General features: G+C 51.5%; 8 protein-coding genes across 8 annotated transcripts; 5 read left to right on the top strand and 3 right to left on the bottom strand.

Annotated features, from left to right (window-relative positions):
• Positions 1-1,175: 1,175 nt before the first annotated feature.
• Positions 1,176-5,454, top strand: J4E82_011306 (uncharacterized protein; the record flags this gene model as incomplete). The annotated part of the gene is made up of 3 exons (XM_051737514.1): positions 1,176-1,223; positions 1,257-3,720; positions 3,767-5,454. The coding sequence occupies 3 exons, from the start codon at positions 1,176-1,178 to the stop codon at positions 5,452-5,454; spliced, it is 4,200 nt and encodes a 1,399-aa protein (XP_051582716.1).
• A 311-nt stretch (positions 5,455-5,765) lies between these two features.
• J4E82_011307 (uncharacterized protein) lies at positions 5,766-7,061 on the bottom strand (the record flags this gene model as incomplete). Its single annotated transcript, XM_051737515.1, has 1 exon — positions 5,766-7,061. One exon carries the CDS (start codon positions 7,059-7,061, stop codon positions 5,766-5,768), a length of 1,296 nt encoding a protein of 431 aa, XP_051582717.1.
• A 545-nt stretch (positions 7,062-7,606) lies between these two features.
• Positions 7,607-9,109, bottom strand: J4E82_011308 (uncharacterized protein; the record flags this gene model as incomplete). Its single annotated transcript, XM_051737516.1, has 1 exon — positions 7,607-9,109. The coding sequence occupies one exon, from the start codon at positions 9,107-9,109 to the stop codon at positions 7,607-7,609; it is 1,503 nt and encodes a 500-aa protein (XP_051582718.1).
• Positions 9,110-9,887: 778 nt separating this feature from the next.
• J4E82_011309 (uncharacterized protein) lies at positions 9,888-11,191 on the top strand (the record flags this gene model as incomplete). The annotated part of the gene is made up of 3 exons (XM_051737517.1): positions 9,888-10,171; positions 10,236-11,037; positions 11,093-11,191. The coding sequence occupies 3 exons, from the start codon at positions 9,888-9,890 to the stop codon at positions 11,189-11,191; spliced, it is 1,185 nt and encodes a 394-aa protein (XP_051582719.1).
• Positions 11,192-12,441: 1,250 nt separating this feature from the next.
• On the top strand, positions 12,442-14,217 carry J4E82_011310 (uncharacterized protein; the record flags this gene model as incomplete). The annotated part of the gene is made up of 2 exons (XM_051737518.1): positions 12,442-12,478; positions 12,662-14,217. 2 exons carry the CDS (start codon positions 12,442-12,444, stop codon positions 14,215-14,217), a joined length of 1,593 nt encoding a protein of 530 aa, XP_051582720.1.
• A 435-nt stretch (positions 14,218-14,652) lies between these two features.
• Positions 14,653-15,804, top strand: J4E82_011311 (uncharacterized protein; the record flags this gene model as incomplete). The annotated part of the gene is given in 3 exon segments (XM_051737519.1): positions 14,653-14,703; positions 14,852-15,688; positions 15,700-15,804. 3 exon segments carry the CDS (start codon positions 14,653-14,655, stop codon positions 15,802-15,804), a joined length of 993 nt encoding a protein of 330 aa, XP_051582721.1.
• A 2,362-nt stretch (positions 15,805-18,166) lies between these two features.
• J4E82_011312 (uncharacterized protein) lies at positions 18,167-19,171 on the top strand (the record flags this gene model as incomplete). Its single annotated transcript, XM_051737520.1, has 3 exons — positions 18,167-18,202; positions 18,255-18,336; positions 18,387-19,171. 3 exons carry the CDS (start codon positions 18,167-18,169, stop codon positions 19,169-19,171), a joined length of 903 nt encoding a protein of 300 aa, XP_051582722.1.
• A 160-nt stretch (positions 19,172-19,331) lies between these two features.
• On the bottom strand, positions 19,332-21,642 carry J4E82_011313 (uncharacterized protein; the record flags this gene model as incomplete). Its single annotated transcript, XM_051737521.1, has 3 exons — positions 19,332-21,124; positions 21,218-21,365; positions 21,523-21,642. 3 exons carry the CDS (start codon positions 21,640-21,642, stop codon positions 19,332-19,334), a joined length of 2,061 nt encoding a protein of 686 aa, XP_051582723.1.
• Between the last annotated feature and the right edge of the window lie 204 nt (positions 21,643-21,846).

Below are 21,846 nucleotides of genomic sequence, written 5' to 3' on the forward strand. Positions count from 1 at the left end.
GCACATACGACCATAGGACACTGAAAATTAGGCTTCCCGTCCGCTCAGCCATATACAAGCAGTGTACCGGCGGATTAGTAGTTAGGTGGGTGACCACTAGCGAATCCCCGCTGTTGTATGTTTTTTTTGACTTTTTGCTGCCCAGGAATATCGAGGCTCTGGGCAGAAGGCAACTTAACCGAGTTGCTAGAGAACTCCATTTTCGTTGAGACATGGGACATCAAACAAGCTTGGTGGTTCTTTTAGGTTTTTTCCTTGAACGAGATAGATCGATAGGCTTCGAAAACCCTCGCGAGATCCAGTGCTTCGACCCCATACATGCTAGCCGCTGTGGGCGTTGGAAAAAGTGTCTGTTAGCCAGTCTGATATCTTGCTGAGCATAGCATCTGCCGCTGCTACTCTTGCCTTCTCTGCTTCAACATCCTTGGTGGGGAAACCTTCGAACGCGTGTGGCTGACCATGAACTTTGTAGTATTTAATTCCCGGCGCTCTCCAGCCTTCCTGGCTTGAGGCCTTGATCTTGTTGCCCGCAAGCTTGTCAGCCATGACTTCGAGCTCGCGGCGTCCACATTGCTGACTTTTCGAGGCGCTCCTCATTTCTGGATTTTCTTACTCCCGATGAATGCTATCGAAGCCGGCTACGGATACAGCCGTTTGACTGAGCCGGGTGGACGATGGGATCAAAGGCAAGGTAATCTTTCGGAACGCAGACGCGCTACACGCGAATTCGTGACCAAGACGCGATGGGTGTCGCTGTTTTGTCCCACTTCTTATCACGACAATGCGGTATCCAAGGACGTCGCAGCCACGCGAACCTTGCTCTCACGGCAGAGAAGGTTGACGACGCTCCGATTGTGGTTTGACGGGAGCAGCCGTATAGGTGGTCGGATGATGACCAAGCGCACTAAGCCTAAGGCAGCGAAAGCCGCGGAGTTTAGGTGACGCAGATGAGATGGATGACAAAAGGGCCCCGATGTCGCGGGGCAGCAACGGGAAGATTACCCCACTTTCGATTCTCGTGGGTGGTGCATGCAGTCGCGTGTGGCTTGCATCATGTCACGTACAAACCTCACTTCACTTGTTGCTCACTCTGAGGTTTCCTCTGGCGTCTGCCGATGCTTTTATCCTCCTGAAGCTCTGCCATAGCACCTTGAGCTTCACCAGCCCCCATCAACATGGCGACTCCAAAGATTAGCGAGCGGGGCATCCGCATCGCGATTGATGTATGCCACCAAAACATACACGCATGGCGATAGCTGACAGTGCAGCGTGGCGGTACTTTCACCGACTGCGTAGGCAATCCTGGCACCGGCAAGATGGAGGACGACATCCTCATCAAGCTGCTCTCCGTCGACCCCTCCAACTACGATGACGCGCCGCTCGAAGGCATCCGCCGCCTCCTCTCCAAATTCACTGGAACCGAGATTCCCCGTGGACAGCCGCTCGACACGTCCAAGATCGAGAGCATACGCATGGGCACCACGGTCGCGACCAACGCGCTTCTAGAGAGAAAGGGCGAAGACATTGCCATGGTCGTCACAAAGGGCTTCAAGGATTGTCTTGAGATTGGAAACCAGAGTCGGCCCAACATCTTCGCGCTCGACATCCGGAAGCCTGAGGTGCTGTACAAGAAGGTTGTCGAGATCGATGAGCGCGTCACATTAGAAGACTACGCCGAAGATCCAGAAAGGAACCAAACACAGGCCAAGAGCATAGAAGAGGCTGGCGACAATGCTGACTTGGTGAAGGGCTTGTCTGGTGAGACGGTGCGCATCCTACAACGGCCCCAGGAAGAGGCGATAAGAAGGCAGTTGCAGGAGGTCTACGATGGTGGACTGAAGAGCATTGCGGTATGTTTGATGCATGGATACACATACCCAAAGCACGAGGCGTTGGTGGGAAAGATCGCGAAGGAGATTGGCTTTGAGCATGTCAGTTTGAGTCACGAGCTCATGCCTATGATCAAGCTGGTCCCACGAGCCACTTCGGCCTGCGCAGACGCATATCTCACCCCTGCGATACGAAAGTATATCGATGGCTTTTCCAAAGGCTTCGAGGGCGGCCTTGGCACTAAGAGCGTGAAACGCGAGGAAGGATCAAAAGGCGCACGCTGCGAGTTCATGCAGTCAGATGGAGGCCTGGTTGACGTCGACATCTTCTCAGGCCTGAAAGCTATCCTTTCAGGTCCTGCCGGAGGTGTTGTTGGTTATGCGCTCACATCGTACGATCCGAAAACCAAGATTCCTGTCATTGGATTCGACATGGGCGGCACTAGTACCGACGTGAGCAGATACGGCGCTGGACGCTACGATCATGTCTTTGAAACTACGACAGCCGGTGTCACCATCCAATCACCACAACTCGATATTAATACTGTTGCTGCTGGTGGTGGATCGCGTCTGTTCTGGAGAAATGGACTTTTTGTTGTTGGCCCGGAGTCTGCGAGCGCACATCCAGGTCCAGCTTGTTATCGCAAGGGCGGTCCGTTGACAATCACAGACGCGAATCTGTTCCTTGGACGCTTGTTACCAGACTTCTTTCCTAAGATTTTCGGTAAGAACGAAGACGAGGGGCTCGATGCGCAGGCGAGCGAGAAGTTGTTCAAGGAGCTGGCGGAGCAGATCAATAAAGAGGTCGCAGGCGGCAACAAGGAGAAAGAAATGTCGCTGGACGATATCGCGAACGGTTTCATCAAGATTGCGAATGAAACCATGACACGACCTATTCGCAGTCTGACCGAAGCCCGTGGACACGACACAAGTAAGCACCGACTCGCGACGTTTGGTGGTGCTGGTGGTCAGCACGCGGTGGCCATCGCCGAAGCTCTTGGCATCTCGCAGATTCTGATCCATCGCTACTCGTCGGTTCTTTCTGCATATGGTATGGCGCTTGCCGACGTTGTTGATGAGAGGCAAGAACCAGAGTCTACCGTATGGTCGGACAAGAAGGAAACAAGAGAGTACTTGCAAAACAAGATGGCAGATTTGAAGAGCAAGTCGACAAGTACGCTCAGAGATCAGGGCTTTGACGAGGAGCATGTCCACTTCGAGGAGTACCTCAATCTAAGATATCGAGGAACAGAATCCGCCCTCATGATTATCAAGCCGACTAAGGAGGAGGCACAGCAAGAATACGATGGAGATGAATGGGCGTTTGGCAAGGCTTTCGTCAAGCAGCATGAACAAGAATTCGGCTTCACTTTACCTGATCGCGATATCATTGTAGATGATGTGCGAGCTCGTGGCATCGGCAAGACATTTGAAGGTCTCGAAAAGAGCGTAGATCAGCAACTCAAAGAGATCAAGCCAAAAGATATCTCAGGCGACACGAAGCGCTACGACACTCGCAAGGTATTCTTTGAGGGTGGCCGACAAGACACTTCAGTCTACAAGCTCGAGGATTTGGAAGTTGGCGATCGATTGAAGGGGCCAGCAATTATCGCGGATGGTACGCAGACTATCGTTGTGACACCTGGCGCTACTGCGCTTGTCATCAATACCCACGTGGTGATAAACATTGGTGAGACTGAAGACCAAGAGAAGGAGGTTGGTACGAAAGAGGTCGACCCAATCCTGCTCAGCATCTTTGCGCATCGATTCATGGCCATTGCTGAGCAGATGGGCCGCGCACTCCAGAAAACTAGTGTTTCCACTAACGTCAAGGAACGGCTGGATTACTCCTGCGCGCTGTTTGACGAGAATGGTGGACTTGTCGCCAACGGTACGTCGATTGTTAAAGTGACCGAACCCGGCTAATGATAGTGAAGCCCCTCATCTACCGGTACATCTCGGTAGCATGTCAACTTGTGTTCGCAAACAAGCCGCCATCTGGAAGGGCAAACTCAAGAAGGGTGACGTCCTCGTCTCGAACCACCCTATGTTCGGCGGCACTCATCTGCCAGATATCACTGTAATCACGCCCGCCTTTAGTGGTGACAATATCATCTTCTACGTCGCTTCACGCGCGCATCATGCCGACATTGGAGGCATACTCCCCGGCTCTATGCCTCCTGCATCAAAAGAGCTTTACCAAGAAGGTGCGGCTATCAAATCTGAGAAACTAGTATCCGAAGGGCACTTCAACGAGAAGCGCATCACTGAGCTTCTTCTGGACGAACCAGGTCAGTATCCTGGTTGCTCTGGTACACGATGCCTCAGTGACAACATCAACGATCTGAAGGCACAAGTCGCCGCCAATCAAAAAGGTATCAACCTAATCAGCACACTAATGTCGGACTATGGCGAGCGAGTTGTCAAGTTCTACATGACCAACATCCAAGCCAACGCAGAGCAATCTGTTCGTGCTCTACTCAAAGACGTCTACAAGCGTTTTGAAGGCCAGGATCTTAGCGCAGAGGATTTCATGGATGATGGAAGCCCTATCCGGCTCAAGGTATCGATCGATCCTGAGAAGGGTGAGGCCGTATTCGACTTTTCCGGCACAGGCCCTGAAGTCTACGGAAACATTAATGCGCCAGAAGCCGTTACCTACTCTGCTATCATCTACTGTCTGCGCTGTCTTATCAGCGAGGACATCCCGTTGAACCAAGGTTGCCTCAAACCGATCCATGTCCTCATTCCCAAGAAGTCCTTCCTCTCACCATCCGACAACGCAGCTGTTGTGGGCGGCAACGTTTTGACAAGTCAGCGTGTTACCGACGTAGTTCTCAAGGCGTTCAAGGCCTGCGCTGCGAGTCAGGGTGATTGCAACAACCTCACTTTCGGCTTTGGCGGTACAACATATGGAGAAGGCGATAAGAGCGGCGAACGCAAAGAGACGAAAGGTTTCGGGTACTATGAAACAATTGCAGGAGGATCTGGCGCTGGCTCAACATGGAATGGCACAAACGGTGTGCATACACATATGACCAACACCCGCATCACCGACTCTGAGGTCTTCGAGCGAAGGTATCCTGTTCTGCTCCGTGAGTTCTCGCTACGACAAGATAGTGCCGGTAAGGGCATGCACGTTGGTGGTGAGGGTGTGATTCGCGACATCGAGTTCCGCATCCCCGTCCAAGTTAGCATTCTTAGCGAGCGAAGAGTATACCATCCCTACGGCATGGAAGGAGGAGGCGACGCAGCATGTGGCTTGAACATCTGGGTCAAGAAAGTAGACAAAAAGGCTATTGACCAGAACTCGGACTCCAAGCGCCCCACAGAACCTCTGGAGGATACTACACATGCGCCTAGGACTTCTGATGCAGTAGAAGCGGCCCAGAAGAAGGACGCTGCAAGAGCGAAAGAAGACGTGGAGTACAGATATATCAACATGGGTGCTAAGAATACGGCAGCTATGCGGCCGGGTGAGAGGATCATCATCCATACACCTGGCGGCGGTGGCTGGGGTAAGGAAGGTGACGAAAGTAGGGTGCAGAACAAGGTCGATCCAAAGGGAAGTTGGAAGGGTGGAAGTATAGCCGAAAGGCAGAGCACTGCAGAGGCCAGTGCGTAGACGGTGCTTCGTGTATAGTATGAGTAACGTGGACAGCAAACCTCATCCGATAATGCTATGCTTTCTTGAAGATACCAAAACCATGGCCATAGTTGTCTAAACCTTTCTGGAATGAAGACCATAAATGGTACGCCATTCCAGAAACACCCTCTCGTTGCTATGCATGCCAACACAACTATATAATTACGTTCCTTTCTCTCGTCTCGCTTGTCCACATAAATCTCGCCCAGATGGTCTGGAATACACGCAAAAGAAAACACTCTGAGGATGGCAATCAAGCAGTACAGAAGACTGTGACAGTAATAAGCACCCTAATCGCTTCCAGAAACCATACCATCTTCCTCTCTCGCTTTGGCAAATTCAGCGCTCTCATAGAACTCATTCATCTCGTTCCAGCCCTTCTCCCATTCCTGTTTCATCCATCCCTCCTTCATAACCCAGAGCTTCTCATGGACAATCTTCAGTTTTCCATCGCCCTCGTCCTCCGTGGGAAAGAATCCACCCCATTGTCTATCCAGCTTTGTCACTGGATATGCGCTCTCCGGACCAAACTGCCAGTTTAAGAACGCCTGCTCAGCCATTAAGCAATCGTAATTATCGGTCTTGACATAGTTCTGCACAAGTCGTGCATGCATGCGCAAGGAGGGTGTGAAGACCATTGACCCGACGTTGACGTTAGGATATGTCGCATTGAAGATATCTTGCGCGACGCCAGCGAAGATGTAAGGCTCGCAAACTGGCCCGTCGGGTAGGAAGTCATCGAGATGCAATTTCTCCGGTATGCAATCTTGCTTAGGCGCGAGGTCGAACATCTCATCAATATTCGCCAACGGAAACGCATCAGCATCCAAAAACAGTATGCGCTCAAACTCCGTCTCTTTCCACATATTGAGCTTGGCAAAGAGATCCTTCCATCGGTCTTGCACGCCAGAGACGTTGCATTCCCATTGAAGAGGTGAGAGCTCGCGTACTAGTGCACCGGCTCCTTTAAGGAGCGCACGCTGCTCGTCTGTTACATATTCGGCCACATAAACGATGAGCGGGTATTTTTGGCTACGTGTTTGGGAAGACCAGAGTATCCGATAGATAAGCGAATGAATAGCGAGAAAGTAGGGATCTTTAAGAGAGGGGTTAAGAGTAGCAAGAAATGTTGCGTACGCATAGCTTCCAGGGGTGCCGAGGTCGTAACTGTGAGGCGTTTGTGTCGAGTACCGTTGAAGCACGGTGGTAGGTAGGTCAAGCTGTAAATCGTCTTGGAAAGGATATTTCGTCTCGGGTTCGCTGTCTGTTCTTGATGACTGTGAGACTTCCTCGAAGGAAGGTCTCGGCTGGAGGTCTAGACTAGGCTCTCCAATAGCGGAAGCGGCGATTTCCTTTAGCGGCGACCTAACATCTTCTGGTATTGCTTGGCTTGATACTTCATCCTTCAGAATAACGACGCCATCGTTTTGGTGGGAGGAGGTGAGCCTGTCAGACGGCAATATCTCAATTCCGCTGATGCGTGCACCCCCTGGCGTGGTTTTGAATTCGTGTCGGTGTTGTGCAACGAGGTATACCGTTCCGAGACAAGCAAGTGTTGCTAAAGTAATATTATGTCGGCGTCGCATGATGTGTACGGAGACACAACGCAGATTTGGCGACAAACCTTTAGTCAATCCTTGAAGGGGCGGATATCACATGCACCCATAGTCGAAATGCTCGGGCACACACCCACGTCATAATTAAGCCGACGACGGGATAGGGAGGAGGTGTTACTTGAATAATGGTAACAAAGCCGATGACCTGATCATCGCCTCAACACTGATGAGAGCAAGGCTTCAGATAATCACGCGGCGTTGTCGCCAATTTCGGGTGCTGCCGCTAACAACGATCTGCAGGCGCGCAAAGACCAACGTTCAATGCCCAGGCGCCCAGAGATTACCCCATGGGGCGCGGTGTCGGAGCAAGCTCCAATTCGGAACAACCAATAGATATTGTGCCTCCATGATAATGCACCTTACCCTGTCCGCACCTGCAGTAGTGTTGTGACGGGAATTCCCTGAGCGGGTAAAATCACATGAAGCCGAGTAAGAGATGAGCACGCAAGCGTGCATGTGGTCCAATGCAAGGCGATGACGCAGAAAAAAACTTCAACGCAAGACTGATTAAATTTCTATCGTACAGAGTAGCTGCGCTGGTGCTTCGGCGGGGTTACTTGTGGCCGGACCGTACACTTGTAAAGCCAATTGGCTAATGTGACGCTGGGCTCATCGACTAGTTTCGTAACAACCTCGGCAGCGTAGAGTGTAAGGGGAAGAATGATCAGCTGTGGTAGCCAGAATGCAACCTCAAGACCCATAGGCCCTTTCTTGGGGAGCGGGAACTTGTCGACCCATCCTGGTATACCGTCCTTGTGAAATGGCCTTGAGAGCCCAACCGCGGCGTAAAGTCGGTCTCCCAGGGTCCATATTACAAGCCCGTGGACTAGGTATAGCGCAAACGAGATGCGCGCAAGGTACTGGCAGAAACCAGTCTCGAAGAAGCGCTTGAGCCATGGCAGGCGTGGGATCGAGGCTACTGCGAAGGATGCAGCCCAGAAGAGGTAGAACCACTTTGCGTCGAAGACAGCTTGGGGCTTGAGATGTGACAGCCAGACCCATCCAGGCGACCTGGAGATGAGAACGGTGCGATCGATTTCTGGCGCATCGAATGCCGGTACTCCGCCGAGGTAAAGTGCGGCGATGAACAAGTGGAAAAATATGAGCTCCTTGAATCCGGCCAGCGCACTAAGAAAGCGCGGGAGTTCGTCCCGCTGGGCCAGTAATTCAAGGTCACAGAGCAATACCCCGGACATGAACAATGCTGCGTAGAAGCCGTCTACCACATAGAGAAAGTATGTGATCAAAGCCACCTCGCACCATAAACGAGCGTTCCGTGTGCACCGCGAAAGTGCAGAAAGTGTAGTGTAGACGACAATGGATCCTTTGAATTCGATAGGTATTGACCAGGTATGAGGATGATACGCTTCCGTGAACTCATAGATGTTTGTAGAGAATACGAAGCTGTAGTTTTTGAGGGTTTGGTACCAGACAATGACGTCTTCGCGGAATGTGGATTTCATCTCGTGCATGTCAAGTGACAGTTTACTCCAGTGTCGGAATGACGTCCAGGCAAACGTGACAATGATGACAGGAATGTAAAGTCGAAGCCAGCGACGGAAAAGAGCGGAACCGACCGTTTCTGATGCGCTTGATGGTTTTCCCTCCTGTATGAGTCTCAGGCTTTTGAGCGAGAGGACATATCCTGAGATGACGAAGAAGATGGCGACGGCGAAGTGGCCACCAGAGAAGAAGAGCCGTACGAAAGGGAAAGCTGCGGAGTAGTATCTTCCCTCGTAGCCGAACGAGTTTTCGAAGACCAGATTCCCTTTGCCACCGTGGGACCACAGTTGATTGTGATGCAGATATACCAAGAACGCTGCAAATCCCCTCAGACCGTCTAACCACGCTGTCGGTCTGATTGAGCTGCTCTTGGTGTTTGAGCGTAAGCTCAAGAATTCCGGGCGCACGATGTTAAGACTCCATCTTGCTGTTCGGACTGGTTTCCATATCGTTGGTGACAATTTGACGTCGTCGAGTCGGCCATGATCCAAGAGTCCCCCATGTGTGGTTGGCATGGCTGATATTGAAGCTGTAGCAGTGATCGTGATGGATTCGACCTCGACTGGACAGGGTGGTGAGGGTCTGAGGACGCAAAATGATAGCGGTTACCGCGGAGGTTGTGCTAGGCCGGAGGAAACACAATTTTCTCAAAATGATCGTACACGTAGCTGATCTCAACCGAGGCAGCACATGTGTAGAGCTTTTCAGATGCAACAAAGCACTCATCCAGGTCGAACGGCCCATGCAGGCGGGGTACGGTGTTGGTGATTTTGATAGCATACCGCAGGAACTTCCGACAATGGACTAGATTGACCCGCAATAGCGCTCATCAGTTACGGTTTGGTAAATAGTCCTATTGGGTCGTCCCTGACAGACGATAACTGGTGCGGGGCTTTGAGTGGGAATGGTGCCGATTATGTCGAAACCGCCGACCAACTTGCAGGGATCGTCTAGAGAAGCTTTAGCCTAGGCATCTTAACCTAACATCCTCGCCGCAACGATGCAGATGAGCTCTTAGGCATGCAACGCACATGCGCTATCGAGCTTCCGCCACGAGGCAGGCCCTGTCTCAACCATTTGTACCGACGTACCGAGGATGATAGTTGAACGGGGATTGGTGGGCGCAATGGCCGCTTGCGAAGATGACAGGAGGCTCTTAGAAGAGTCAAGACGAGCTAATCCCTCATAGACTTCGAGAGGGTCGGGTCGCCGTAGTGGCCTGGGTCGTTGTAATAACCCAGCATGCGCACACGACCTAGGCAACCTCCGCCCAAGCTTCACCTTGATATCGCAATGCCTCCCCGTTCCCCAATTGCATCGCATTTCTCAGGCAAGCTCACAAGTCAAGTTCGAAGGGTCTTGCCTGCGTATCTTGCCCTTCTCTTCATATTCTTGTTCTTCGCCAATACGCACTTTTTTACTACACCCATCCGGGCTGCTTCAAAGTACAGACGCGAGCTCAAGTACCAGCAACCGCTGCAACTGAACGGTGCAGTCATTCCTAGGAAGATCTGGCAAACATGGAAGGTTGGTCCCCTAGGTTTCGAGAAGCGCGACTCAGACTCAGCGAAGACCTGGTAAGAAATCGCCTCTATGAACTGCATGTGAGACGTATATTGACTTCGTGCGCGCACCTTTCAGGCCAGCAAAGAACCCTCAATATCGGTACGAGGTTTTGACCGACGACAACGCAAATGAGTACCTCGAATGGCACTACGGTGCACATGGTATCAATAGACCGGACCTTGTCGACCTCTACCGAGAGCTCAACATAACAATTATCAAGGCTGATTTGCTCCGCTACCTCGTCATGTACGCCGAGGGCGGCGTGTATGCCGACATAGACGTAGAATGCCTTCGTCCCATCAGCAGATTCATACCTGAGCGGTACAACGAGCAAGATGTCGACATGATAATCGGCGTGGAGATTGATGAGCCAACGTTCGCTGACCACGAAATTTTGGGGTCAAAGTGTAAATCCTTTTGTCAGTGGACGTTCGCCGCCAAGCCAAGACTGCCTGTGATGATGAGGCTCATCGAGAACATACAAGTCTGGTTACACGAGCTGTCGCACGAAAAGGAGGTTGAGATCTCGCAACTACACCTGGACTTTGACGAAGTCATTAGCGGGACGGGCCCTTCGGCATTTACCAAGGCTGTGCTGGAGCAGATGACAGCACAGAACCAAGGGAAGCCGGTTACCTGGGATCTTTTCCACAATTTGGCAGAGTCGAGGCTGGTCAACGGAATCCTAGTCTTGAACGTGGAAGCCTTTGCAGCCGGCCAAGGACACTCGGATTCCGGGAATCATGACTCGAGGGGTGCGTTGGTGAAGCACCACTATCATGCTTCGGGATGGCCAACGCTTCATCCACGACGCAATCACCCCATGTACGGCGAGGTCGAACAGTGTAATTGGAAGCCAGAGTGTGTAGCAGAATGGGTAAGTCAAACAGCAACCAAATTATAACACCAAGATCTGTGCTGATATCGCGAAGGACAAGAACGTCGCTGAATGGGATACGTTGCCAAAGGAAGAGCAGGACAAGCGTATTGCCAGCAAGCTGCCACCACCCGGAGGCGCAAAACCTCATTAGGCTTACGTATTGTGTATGTACGCAGGCCGGTGTTCTGATAGGATGCATGCAAGCGTTCGCAGCGGGTCGACATGGGTGGAAAGGAGATATTGGGTTGTTGGCTATCGCGTGGCGGGTTCATCGTCGAAGGCGAGTTCCTGTTGAGTTTGAACACTCTTCTTGTATCTCTGCAAAGTCTTGCAGATGACAACTGTTGCAGCTACGGGCGTGGTCGATGGCATGGTGGTTGCAGAGCTATTGCAGCATGCCGACAGCTCGCGTCACGTCTCGAATTCGATCTTAGCGCATGACGCCATAGACCCATCCGTCTGTTGACCCCAGCAATCAACACATCACGACATGACTGGTTTTTGATAAAGATCTTATAATCCATTGCTGACTCGAGTCTTGACTGTTACTCATACACGTCCCTTGTTTACTACCCTTCACCTTCTCTTGCCTCAGAACGTACTACATAGAGCCTATTCGCGATCCGATCTCGTGCTAGACACAGAATTTCTGCCTCGAGAGTTCCTCAATATTGTACATCCCTGATCGCCTCTAGGTATATGTCATTGACGGTGGTACGAAAGCTAGCCTCGATAAAATTGGTGGTTTTGATGGGAGAAGCTGATTGCGAAAGCTTAGATGTAGGCGTCCAGGGAAGAAAGCCTAGCCGACCAAGTGCCGGAGACCAACGCTGTGTGGGACACGGTAGAGGACGCAACATTTTCGCCTTGTCGTATCATGTTTCTTCAGGCCATCTCAGATGATACAGCGCTCACAACTTAGTAATCGGTTATAACGCGTTATTCAGATTGTACGTTATCGTACAGAAGAGACTGCGAGAAACTCAAGACGAACAGCGAGTTCGGTCCACATGCTTGCTTCGGCAGCTAGCGTCTTTTGAGCTGTGCACGGACAATGACGTTACATGTAATTTCGAGCCCCGACCTTGGAAAGCCGCCAGACTTCCCACTTTCCAACCACTCTACCATCAAACTCTCTTTTTTGCATCGAGTCGCGTCAGTAATTCGTCTGTGTCATGATCCAACCCCTTCATGTCGGCAATGTGGCGGGGCAACTTAAATTTAGCTGGAACATCACGCCGATGTGGTGGCTTAGCGCAACCATGGCACGCCGCATTGCCGTTTGCTCACCATCTTGACAGCTTCCGCCGCTAATGCACTTCCCACATTACTTTCCGCAATTGCATCGTGTTCTATTGACTGCGTATTGAGGTCTACCACTCCTGGAAAGCTTGCGACACCATGGATCATGTCAACGCATCCCTCGAGCTCATTCATCGTACGTATTCTGGTAGATAGTCGCTTGCAACATCCGATGAAAACTCCGCTATCCTCCGAGTCTGATGCACTTCATGACCCGGTGCGAATCATTGCTGGACCAGAAAGCTATTTTTTACCTGCGGAACTCAAACATTAAACAAAGAACACACGACCGCAAAATGGGATGCTAACACTGCCATAGTCATTTGCGCAACTCTGATCTTCATTCGCGATGTTACGAAAGACGCAAGCAGCGTACCACACACAACAAACTTCTTGAATGAAACACTCGTCTTCTTGGATGTCTTTTCGAACGTTTGTTTTAGTGAGCTGACCGGAATCTTGCGCGACAGTCGAGTGCATCGTACCTTGACGAGTGATGTAGAGTATTCTCTATACTCGCTAAATAAGTCGCTAGCTGCGCATCGAGAGGCATGGAGGTACATAGGCAAAAGCCCTATACCTGGAGCAGGTCAGAGAAGCATCGAAGATCTGAAGCGCGGTCGCGCCGCATCGTTGGACGCTCAATATGAGCAGAGAGGCTGGAGAGAGGAGATGAAAGAGCGTTCGCAACTATGGCGCGAAAAGGCGCGACCTGGGCTGTACAAGGCGTTGTTCGGAGAAGAGGAGATGGCCACGCTCACCTTAAACTGCTTGCAATGGACTCATCGGCTTCGACAAACTTTGGAAATCGTCTTCCTTGGTATCGGTCCGCCAGATCCAGGGTTCGGTCGCACGAGACAAGCTGCCATCCTTGGCGTAGCAGAACAACTCGAACGCCAGCACCGAGCGGGTGCAGAGCCTTCGAATGATTACAATGCGCTTGTTGGCGCACTGAGGGACCCGATAAGCACCGAACAACCATCACACAGCCTCATCAAGACGATATATGACGATGGAGGTGAGGAGGTGGACGTGCTGGTTGAGCCTAGATCCGATAGCGAGACGCCCGCTGAATACATGTGTCATCTGACGTGGCTGTTACAGGCTCCTCATCAAACTGATGTATCGGTCAAGAGCGATGCCCAAGACGGCTATCAGCTGCACACCCTCAGCTGCATGGGTTTCATCGATGATCCACTGAATACGAGGAGTTTGATTATCTACCGAGCACCACAAAGTCATCCTTGGGCATCGAATCCACCGACTTTGCATGACATGATCTCGAAGGGTCCAACCGCAAGACCCTCGATAGGAAGCCGTTTTCTAATAACGAGAGCGCTTACGAGTACACTACTTGAGTCGCACGCTTCTGGTTGGGTACACGGAAATGTACAGTCGCGTAGTATAGCTATGATGCCACGGTCCTTGAACGACCTCGAGTTGTCCCCCTTCTTCGTTGGTTGGGGCGTGCTCCAGCCTCTCGACGCTACGCACTTCGCATTGGAGCCGAATCTATACCGACATCACGACCGCTTCGGCCGACCATCGTCTGAATATTCCAATGAACATGAGATCTACTCTCTTGGCGTGGTACTTCTCGAGCTTGGGCTATGGCGAACGATGGCGAAAGTCTTCGCGCGCCGTATAGAAAAGTTTCCCATCTTTGATATAGCGCAGCAGCAAGATCTCTTTAATCGTGTGCACAATGCAACACTAGATTGGGCGAACAGTATCGACATCGAGAGAGAGATGGGAAAAGCCTACGCGCAGGTCGTACTCAAATGCCTCACTTGGCATTATGATGACCCGACTGAAGGCATGGTTGAGTTTCGGAAACAGGTTGTCGATGTGTTGACTACTGGATGTGGACTGTAGCGATGCATTACGCACATTCACGAATACTCAGTCTATATGTTGCCCATATCATTCTCTGCGGGAGAAGATGCCTAGACACAGCAGAGGCGCGAGTGGACGCGCCAATGAGACAATGTGTATTTGCTGGAGCAAACCATACTCGTGGCGTCAAAGAAGAAAACGAACAAAAAGAGCGACAAGCCTATCGGTACGCAAACCTTCTGATAAAAGAAGGCGACGTCTCACGCAATGTATGTTACCCATCTTTCTTCACAATTCGATAAGTCAGTGCATCTTGGCGCCATTGTATATGTGACATTACTCTATGGCGGGCGCAGCATTCAGCCTACTCATCTAGTGGAGCTCTATATGTCAACTCCCAAGAAGCGCTGTGACCAATTTACGCTAGTGGTTCTCATTGCAGCCTTTCGGGAAAGAAATGAGGGTAGGTAAATTATGTCAGAACTCCCCCTTTCGGAGCTGCACGTGAGCAGCGATGCTACCAGTGTAAGTCGACCGATGACTAGCCCAACTCCGCGCACACCACAGGCATGACGGCCACTCTCCACCACGATCTCCACCAACACCCGACGTCTTCCCAAACTTGCCAGCTCGACCGCTCGACCTTCCAACACTCTACATCATTGTCTCATAGCATATTTTGTTCTCGAATATCCATTTGCCAGACTGGACCGTTCCAGCTGACCCAACTGAACTCGCCTGCATCGCACAAGTCGGATATCGTTCGACGATGGAATTCGATGGCGACTACCAGCCGGAAGATCTACAATGGATTGCGGAGGATGTGGCTATGGATCTTCACCGGAGATGGGATGAGGTCCTTCAGCGGAGTCGAGATACCGCTGAAAACGAGGATTTACGGCGTTTTGCGAATTCTGGAGTCGAACGTCAGCGCGCAAAAGAAGATGAGGAGACCCGCCTTGCACTTTCCGTCAGTCAAGTAGAGTCAAATCAAGCAGAAGAGGCAGAATTTCAGAAGGCAAAGTTGGAGTCTCGCGTGGACGAACGTGCCCGAGCTGAACGAGCCGAGCGCGAACAGTTGGAGCAGGCCGTTCTAGATAGCCTGGTGACAGCTACGCTTCTTGAGCAAGAGCAAAAGGAGGCTATCGACAAGGCCATCGTTGAAAGCGAACTGACCGTGAAGTGTGAGCAGAAACGAAAGGCCGGAGAGCTTACCCGTTGCCTGGCAAAGTATACTATCAACGACTTGACCGAAGAGGAGCATATGCGGCTTAGTATACTGCTAAGTCAGGAAAAGGAGCTTCGACACAGTGACGCTGCTGTTCTTCCGGCCACCCTCACTGTAGACGGCGGCAGACCCAGTGTAAAATCTCCGCATCCAGCAACTGCGGGTACTTTATCTTCGCCTCCAGTCAGGATCGGTCCCTCTGTTCTATCAGTGCCTTCATCGGGTTCACTATTGTATCGTACGGAAGAAGAGAACCCTGGACGGAGAGTGGAATTACTCAAAGTATCTCGCAGTACCCCGAGCGATTCGCGAATCAGCGAAAACCACTTGGTATACCCAGGCGCATTCCCAGCATCGCCTTCTCAGGCAAGCTCGGCAGCACGTGGTGCGGTGGGTAGACCGAAATCGAACTGTAGTACCCCATTATTACCAGGTGCATATGTTTCGTCTTATGCGGGCAGTACAGCACCTCATAGTGAGGCAGGATCGCTTCCTGGCATGCTATATGGGAAGAGGATGATCATAAGACGCCCTTTAAGCACCAGAAGATCCAGCGAGCGACTCTCTGGCACATATCCACCACCATCACAAGCGAACGACAGTCCGAATCGATCGGCTACAGTGTCTACTGGAGACACGTTCATCACAACTCGAGAATCGCTATCGCCCCAACTCCATGCACAACCGCAGCGTGCTCTATCGGACTCCTGGCGAAATGAGTACCATGGAAGTCAACAGCGAGAAGCCCAAGAATCTCGATCATCCACGTCCTTCTCGCTCTATTCACTGCCGAGTAGAGCATCGTCTGTTGGTCAGCCGCCCTCGTCTCAAACATCGCGTGAGAGCGTTGCGCGTAAGCCTGTTGCAAATTCTCGGCCTCTAGCCCCCGTTGCTACTGTAAGTCGACCACCAAAAGTCGCTGCCGATGCGGTAGTATCGGCAGCCGTAGCTTCGTCGCATCCACAGCAACTCTCGATACATTATCATATCAATGGTAATGGTCCTGTGACTATCAACAACTACAAAGTTCCGGAAAATACCACGTCATCTTTGTCCCTAGCTCAGCATGTGCCAACTAGAGATGGCGGAAACATTGCCAATGGTATGAAAGAGGCAACAATCGGCTTCAAAACCATAGCAGAAGTGAAGAGTGCGGCGAAGAATCTGGCGAGGAGTGCAACCCAAAGTGAACTGTGGTCTCGAGGGGAGGAGCGGGCAGCGATCTTGAGGAGGAAAGGAAAGAGATTCAAGGTCGACTCTCCAAGGATTGAGTATGCTACAGTCAACGAGATTGGCGATTTTGAACGAGCCTCTGTTCCCGAAGTCCAGAATGACGTTGGCAGCATCGCTCCGTTACCGCAAACACAACAATGGTTTGTCACAAACCCTGACGTAAGTCGCTCGAATCTGAACACGCCCGAGGCCGGAGGATCTCCAAGTTCAGAACACCCGATGTCGCAGACTGTTGGCGTTATCGCACCTAGAATGCCCTTGTTACAGCGATCGACAGCGCCATCCCCACTATCGACAACAACTCAGCAGATGACAACGCGGCCGCCTCCATGGGATGAGTCGATGATCTTGGATGTGAATGGAGATGCAGTGACTCCGCCTAGCGATCGGCAGTCGGATTTGACAAGTTTTTCAAACGATGGTAGTATTATTCAAGATACTGCCGGTTCGACTCTATCCGATCGTGGTCTCAGGCCTCAGCCTTTGAACTTCGGGAAACGGACTAATACCGTGCTACGCAAGCCGCAAAACCTAGCTGGCATGCCTTCTACAAAGCCATCGCAATCACCGCCAAGGAGCCGTAATCCAATGTCCAGATATATGGCTCAAGTACAAAAGCGACCGGATGAGTGGCTGCAGAGACCCGTACAATTCTCATTCCTAACTCAAGGATCAGCCCCTGGTTCGCCGGACAGTATGGCAGCCGAGGCGCCGACTCCTGGTCGAGTTAATGAGGCTCTAGGTCGCCGCAGCAAGTTTCCGCCGATCGACACCAGTCTGGCGAATGTGCCTCCGGGAGAGCGAAGCATCAACTACTTCAATTCGCGGTCGATGGCGGATTACGGCAGAATGGCTCATGTAGGCAACCCAGAGATTATGGGGGTCCAGCGCGAACAGTACCAGTAGACCTACAATCGCGCACCATGAGAGCGTCCAGGAAGAGAGAACTCGAAGGCGACCGCTAGAATGAAGGAGAAGGAGATACAAGAGCCCTTGGGGACGCCACTTCGATTACTGAGAAGGCATGGATCAGAGTTTCGAGCAGAGGGAAACGCGGTTTCGTACTCGAATAGCGTAGCTTCGCAACATATGATATATAATGTCAATTTTGTATTTCGGGAAAGGCGACCCTGATATGCTCAAGTAATGGTCCTGCCGAGTGTGCGATGTAATGACTCGAGCTTCTCGTGAATATTTCACCCATGGTCTACATGGATTCCAACAAAGATACGGTGCTTTTGACGTATTGTTCAGCGACCATAGCGATACCCGTGGACCTGAGATAACGTTATCCGACGTTACGCACTTGGACTGGCGGGGAAACGTCCTATCGACCCACTCCGAGCAGGGGTGTCGGCCTGTCTAACAATTCCCGATCGATAAGCAACGGCAATACATGCCGTGGCAATAAGATCAACCATGATACTGCGAACTGGAAGGGAATAAGTATCCGAGATGTAGGCACAGGACCCTGATTATACACGCTTTCGTAGCTTGTTTTCGTGTTCTACAAGACTCCACACAAACATGGGCTCGATAGATATCGCAAGTGGAATGAAGACGGTATGTGATTGATGTAAAGGGTTACATAGCGCTTACTGATTTTATCGTGTAGACTTGGAGTCGCTTGGTGCGCTTTGTGGCAGCCGAGGACGGTGTTGAGCATATCGGCGAGCCGCTCGACACAGGACTGGATGGTATGCTAACACCTCGTCTTCACCAAAGGCCATTCGCTAATAAGTTTCAGTCGGCGCAGCCCTCGCAGCCGGATCAGAAGTCGGAGTACGTGTTTTCACCGGTTCATCGGTACTCTCCGTAGATGCGCAGCCAACATCAGCGATCGCGACAGTATCACGACTGCTGCCACCACTGTCAAGAACCGAAGTCGGTACTATTCGCTGTATAGGCCTCAACTATCGCAAACATGCCAAAGAGATGAATCTGGATCTCCCAAACCACCCAACCCTTTTCTTCAAGCCGGCAACCTGTCTGGGTGCACCTAATGCGCCATTGGTCATCCCGCGTCAAGCGACCGATGGGCAGGCAGACTACGAAGCCGAACTCGCCGTAATCATTGGAAGATCGGCAAGGAATGTGAGCACAGAAGATGCTATGGACTACGTGCTGGGTTACACATGTTCGAATGACGTGACAGCGCGAGTCCACCAATTCAACGGTGCGCAATGGAGTTTTGGAAAAGGTTTCGATGGCTTCGCACCGCTCGGGCCCTGTCTCGTATCCGCATCTTCAATATCGAATCCGGGCGACATCGAGCTCAAGACTGTACTGAATGGCGAGACGATGCAATACTCGTTGGCGAATGATATGATCTTCAGCATACGTGAGATCGTTGCGTACCTAAGTCAAGGGACAACATTGGAGCCAGGTACCGTGATCATGACGGGCACACCGCATGGTATTGGCGTCAGCAAAGTACCAAAGGTATGGCTCAAACAGGGCGATGATCTGAGAATCGTGATGAGTCATGGTATGGGAAGCCTGGTGACGCCAGTCGTGTATGAGAAAGCCTAAAAAAGGTGCTGACAGCGAATAAACATAATTCCGCGATGATATTCAAGCGAGATCGAGTTATGGTGAAGATTTGATGATGGAGCTTCTAGTAGCTATGATGAATGTCAACACCACTCTTCAACCTGTAGGGGACACGCCAATTTATTTGTGATTCGGTATCCTATTGGAAACCAAATAGTATTTGCTCTTGTGTGATGTTGTCCAGCACGTGCTCCCAGTGTTGCAAATCAGTAGGCTCAAACAGTGTCAAAGACGGGTCTGCCCATGGAGGTGCATGCCATTGGAAGGGCCTACTTGCACTTACTGCTGGTAAGCTGGGTACTGTTGCTGAGCTATCTTCAGTGTTTGGCGATGTCAAGTCGATATTGTTAGCAACATGCGCAGTAGCCGAAGCATCATTCGCTGTATTAGGACGTGTTTCAGTACGGCTAGTGCGGAACTGGTCCGCTTTCTTGATGCAGAGCTCGATGATCTTGACCTCAGCTAGCGCGAACTCGTTGAGCCAAATGTCAGCTCTCTGCATATCACAGTACGCAGTAAGGTCTTCTAATATCGCACGGCATTTGGGCGAGTGTGGATCCTTGACAGCAATGATACCGAGCACTAAGGCACTGTTGAAGAGTTGGTGAGGACCCAAAGTCCACTTCAGGCGGTCGTTCAGTGGTTGTTGAAAGTAATCGATGCGCATTGCGAGGTCAGCGCATGCCGACGAAATGCATGCATCATGACTATGCCTGAAGCGATTGGTGATACTTTGACGTAGTAGATACGGTCGGTGAAGAGTGACACGGGCGAAATGGTACATGGAATGGAGATGTAAGCGGTTCCAGTACAAAAACGGATGTACATGATCCATAGAAGTATCTGGGTTCTTCAAGTGATAGTATTCGGGTAGCTTCGCTTCCCATGTAACAATCTCGTGGTCCAGCGAAATGACCGTGTCGTAAGAAACGGTGAAGAGGCCAAAGCAGCGATCTTGAATGTCGCCGATGATCTTTGCCAAGTCGTGCGCGAGGAAGTTGTAGACGCTCAAGGTAGGCGAAGAGATCGGAAGCTCTGGGATGGCAGAAGCGGCCTCATCAGGTTGATCATCCAACCAGACATTGGTAGCTCTTTTGACTAAACACTGCTGGTCAACAATGGCGAATGGGCGGCCGATGGCGAGAGCGATAGTCTTATCCAAAGTATAAAGATGATTCCACAGGCGCCTTCGTGTTTCAGTCTCTTTACGGGGGAGACGCCAACGCTCGCCATCGATATGCATACCTTGCGCTTGAGCCATGCGCATTGCGAAACTTGTTGTGAGCCAAGCTTCGGGTACCCTTCGCAAATGAATCAAGTAACGTGTGACCAAGACACCAGCACGGACGAGGTCTGTCGACTCTCCGTAGAACGTTGGTGCAATGACTATAGCGCGTCTCGCAGCCCAGTAGAATCGTAATGATGTCTCTTGGAGATCACGTTGCACTTCGCCGTTCTTTGGGTGGGGACAGTCAAGGAAGACACCGTACGCAAGGACGATAAACAGTAATGCCAACCACCTGAGATCGATAGATGCGTAGTCATCAAAGCCGAATTTGCGTTCCCAAAACTCATCGTATTTCAGTTTGAAGGATTGAGGATGAATAGCGTCTATGGTCCAGTTCAGCTCGGTAAGGAAAACATGTACCAGGCGGTCGACACTGGCTTTATTGCGAGGCAGTAAGCCCAGCAGATCCCATATCTGCGAGAAGGGACCGCCGACATCTCGGAAAGACTGCGCCGAAGCGGCTGCATGGCGAATTCCAGATGAGAGGTCCGGTGCGGGCTCCTCGATTATTTTTGCCGCCGCCTGCGGTCCGAAATATGATGAGCCAAAGAAGGAGGGCGCGTCTCGGCTGCGGAAGAGGTTGCCCACTTGTGCATCTCTGGGTTCAGGTGAGGTTCTACTGTGCGTGGCCGTAGTATGTGTATCTTCGTGGTATGTTAGCCAGAGTTTGCGCAATGAGAGTATCGCAGGGACATTCGCGCTCTGCTGTGCGACACGTTGTGGCGGTAGTGACATACCCGTGACGCTACCTGACGTTTCATCGCCTAGAGGAGCGGTGGGAACTTGTGAGGTCTGCTGGCGGCGAGCCTCAGCCTCTTCGCTGTACGTGCAGCTCGACGCGACGTCGCGTCTGCTGCAATTGAAGCATGGCAACTCTCCGTCGCACTGCGGACATTGTCAGCCACTGTCTGGCCGATGCAGTCTGGCCGTAAAGATCATGTCACCCTGCGTGCTGCGAAGGTCTGCAGGTTTGTGTCTTGTTGGATACCTTACGCGTTATCGCAGACGCGAACTCGCAGGTAGCTGATTACGTCACACGCACCTTCTGCTTCCGCCGATGACACGCGACGCAGCTCTTAGCTTGTCGACCTCTCTTCCTCTTTTTGGCCAACAAACCTCCATCACCTCTGTTGACCTCGCTCTCGCATCGCGATTCCATCATGTTGATGATTTCCGAAGATACTCATGATTTAGCCGACGGGTATCTCTGTCAATCGTCTGCCAATGCTTGCCTGGGGTACTAGTGCATCCTTCGCTGCATATCGCGCCCACTTTGGCAGGGCTCGCTATCTCCCCGCGTCGGACAATTGACAAGGCACAGATCGGCAATAGATACCATTACATACCAACATGCATGCTATAAGGT

Source organism: Alternaria postmessia (genome assembly GCF_024291825.1).
Source record: "Alternaria postmessia strain BMP 2775 chromosome Unknown scaffold_184, whole genome shotgun sequence".
Taxonomy (NCBI): domain Eukaryota; kingdom Fungi; phylum Ascomycota; class Dothideomycetes; order Pleosporales; family Pleosporaceae; genus Alternaria; species Alternaria postmessia.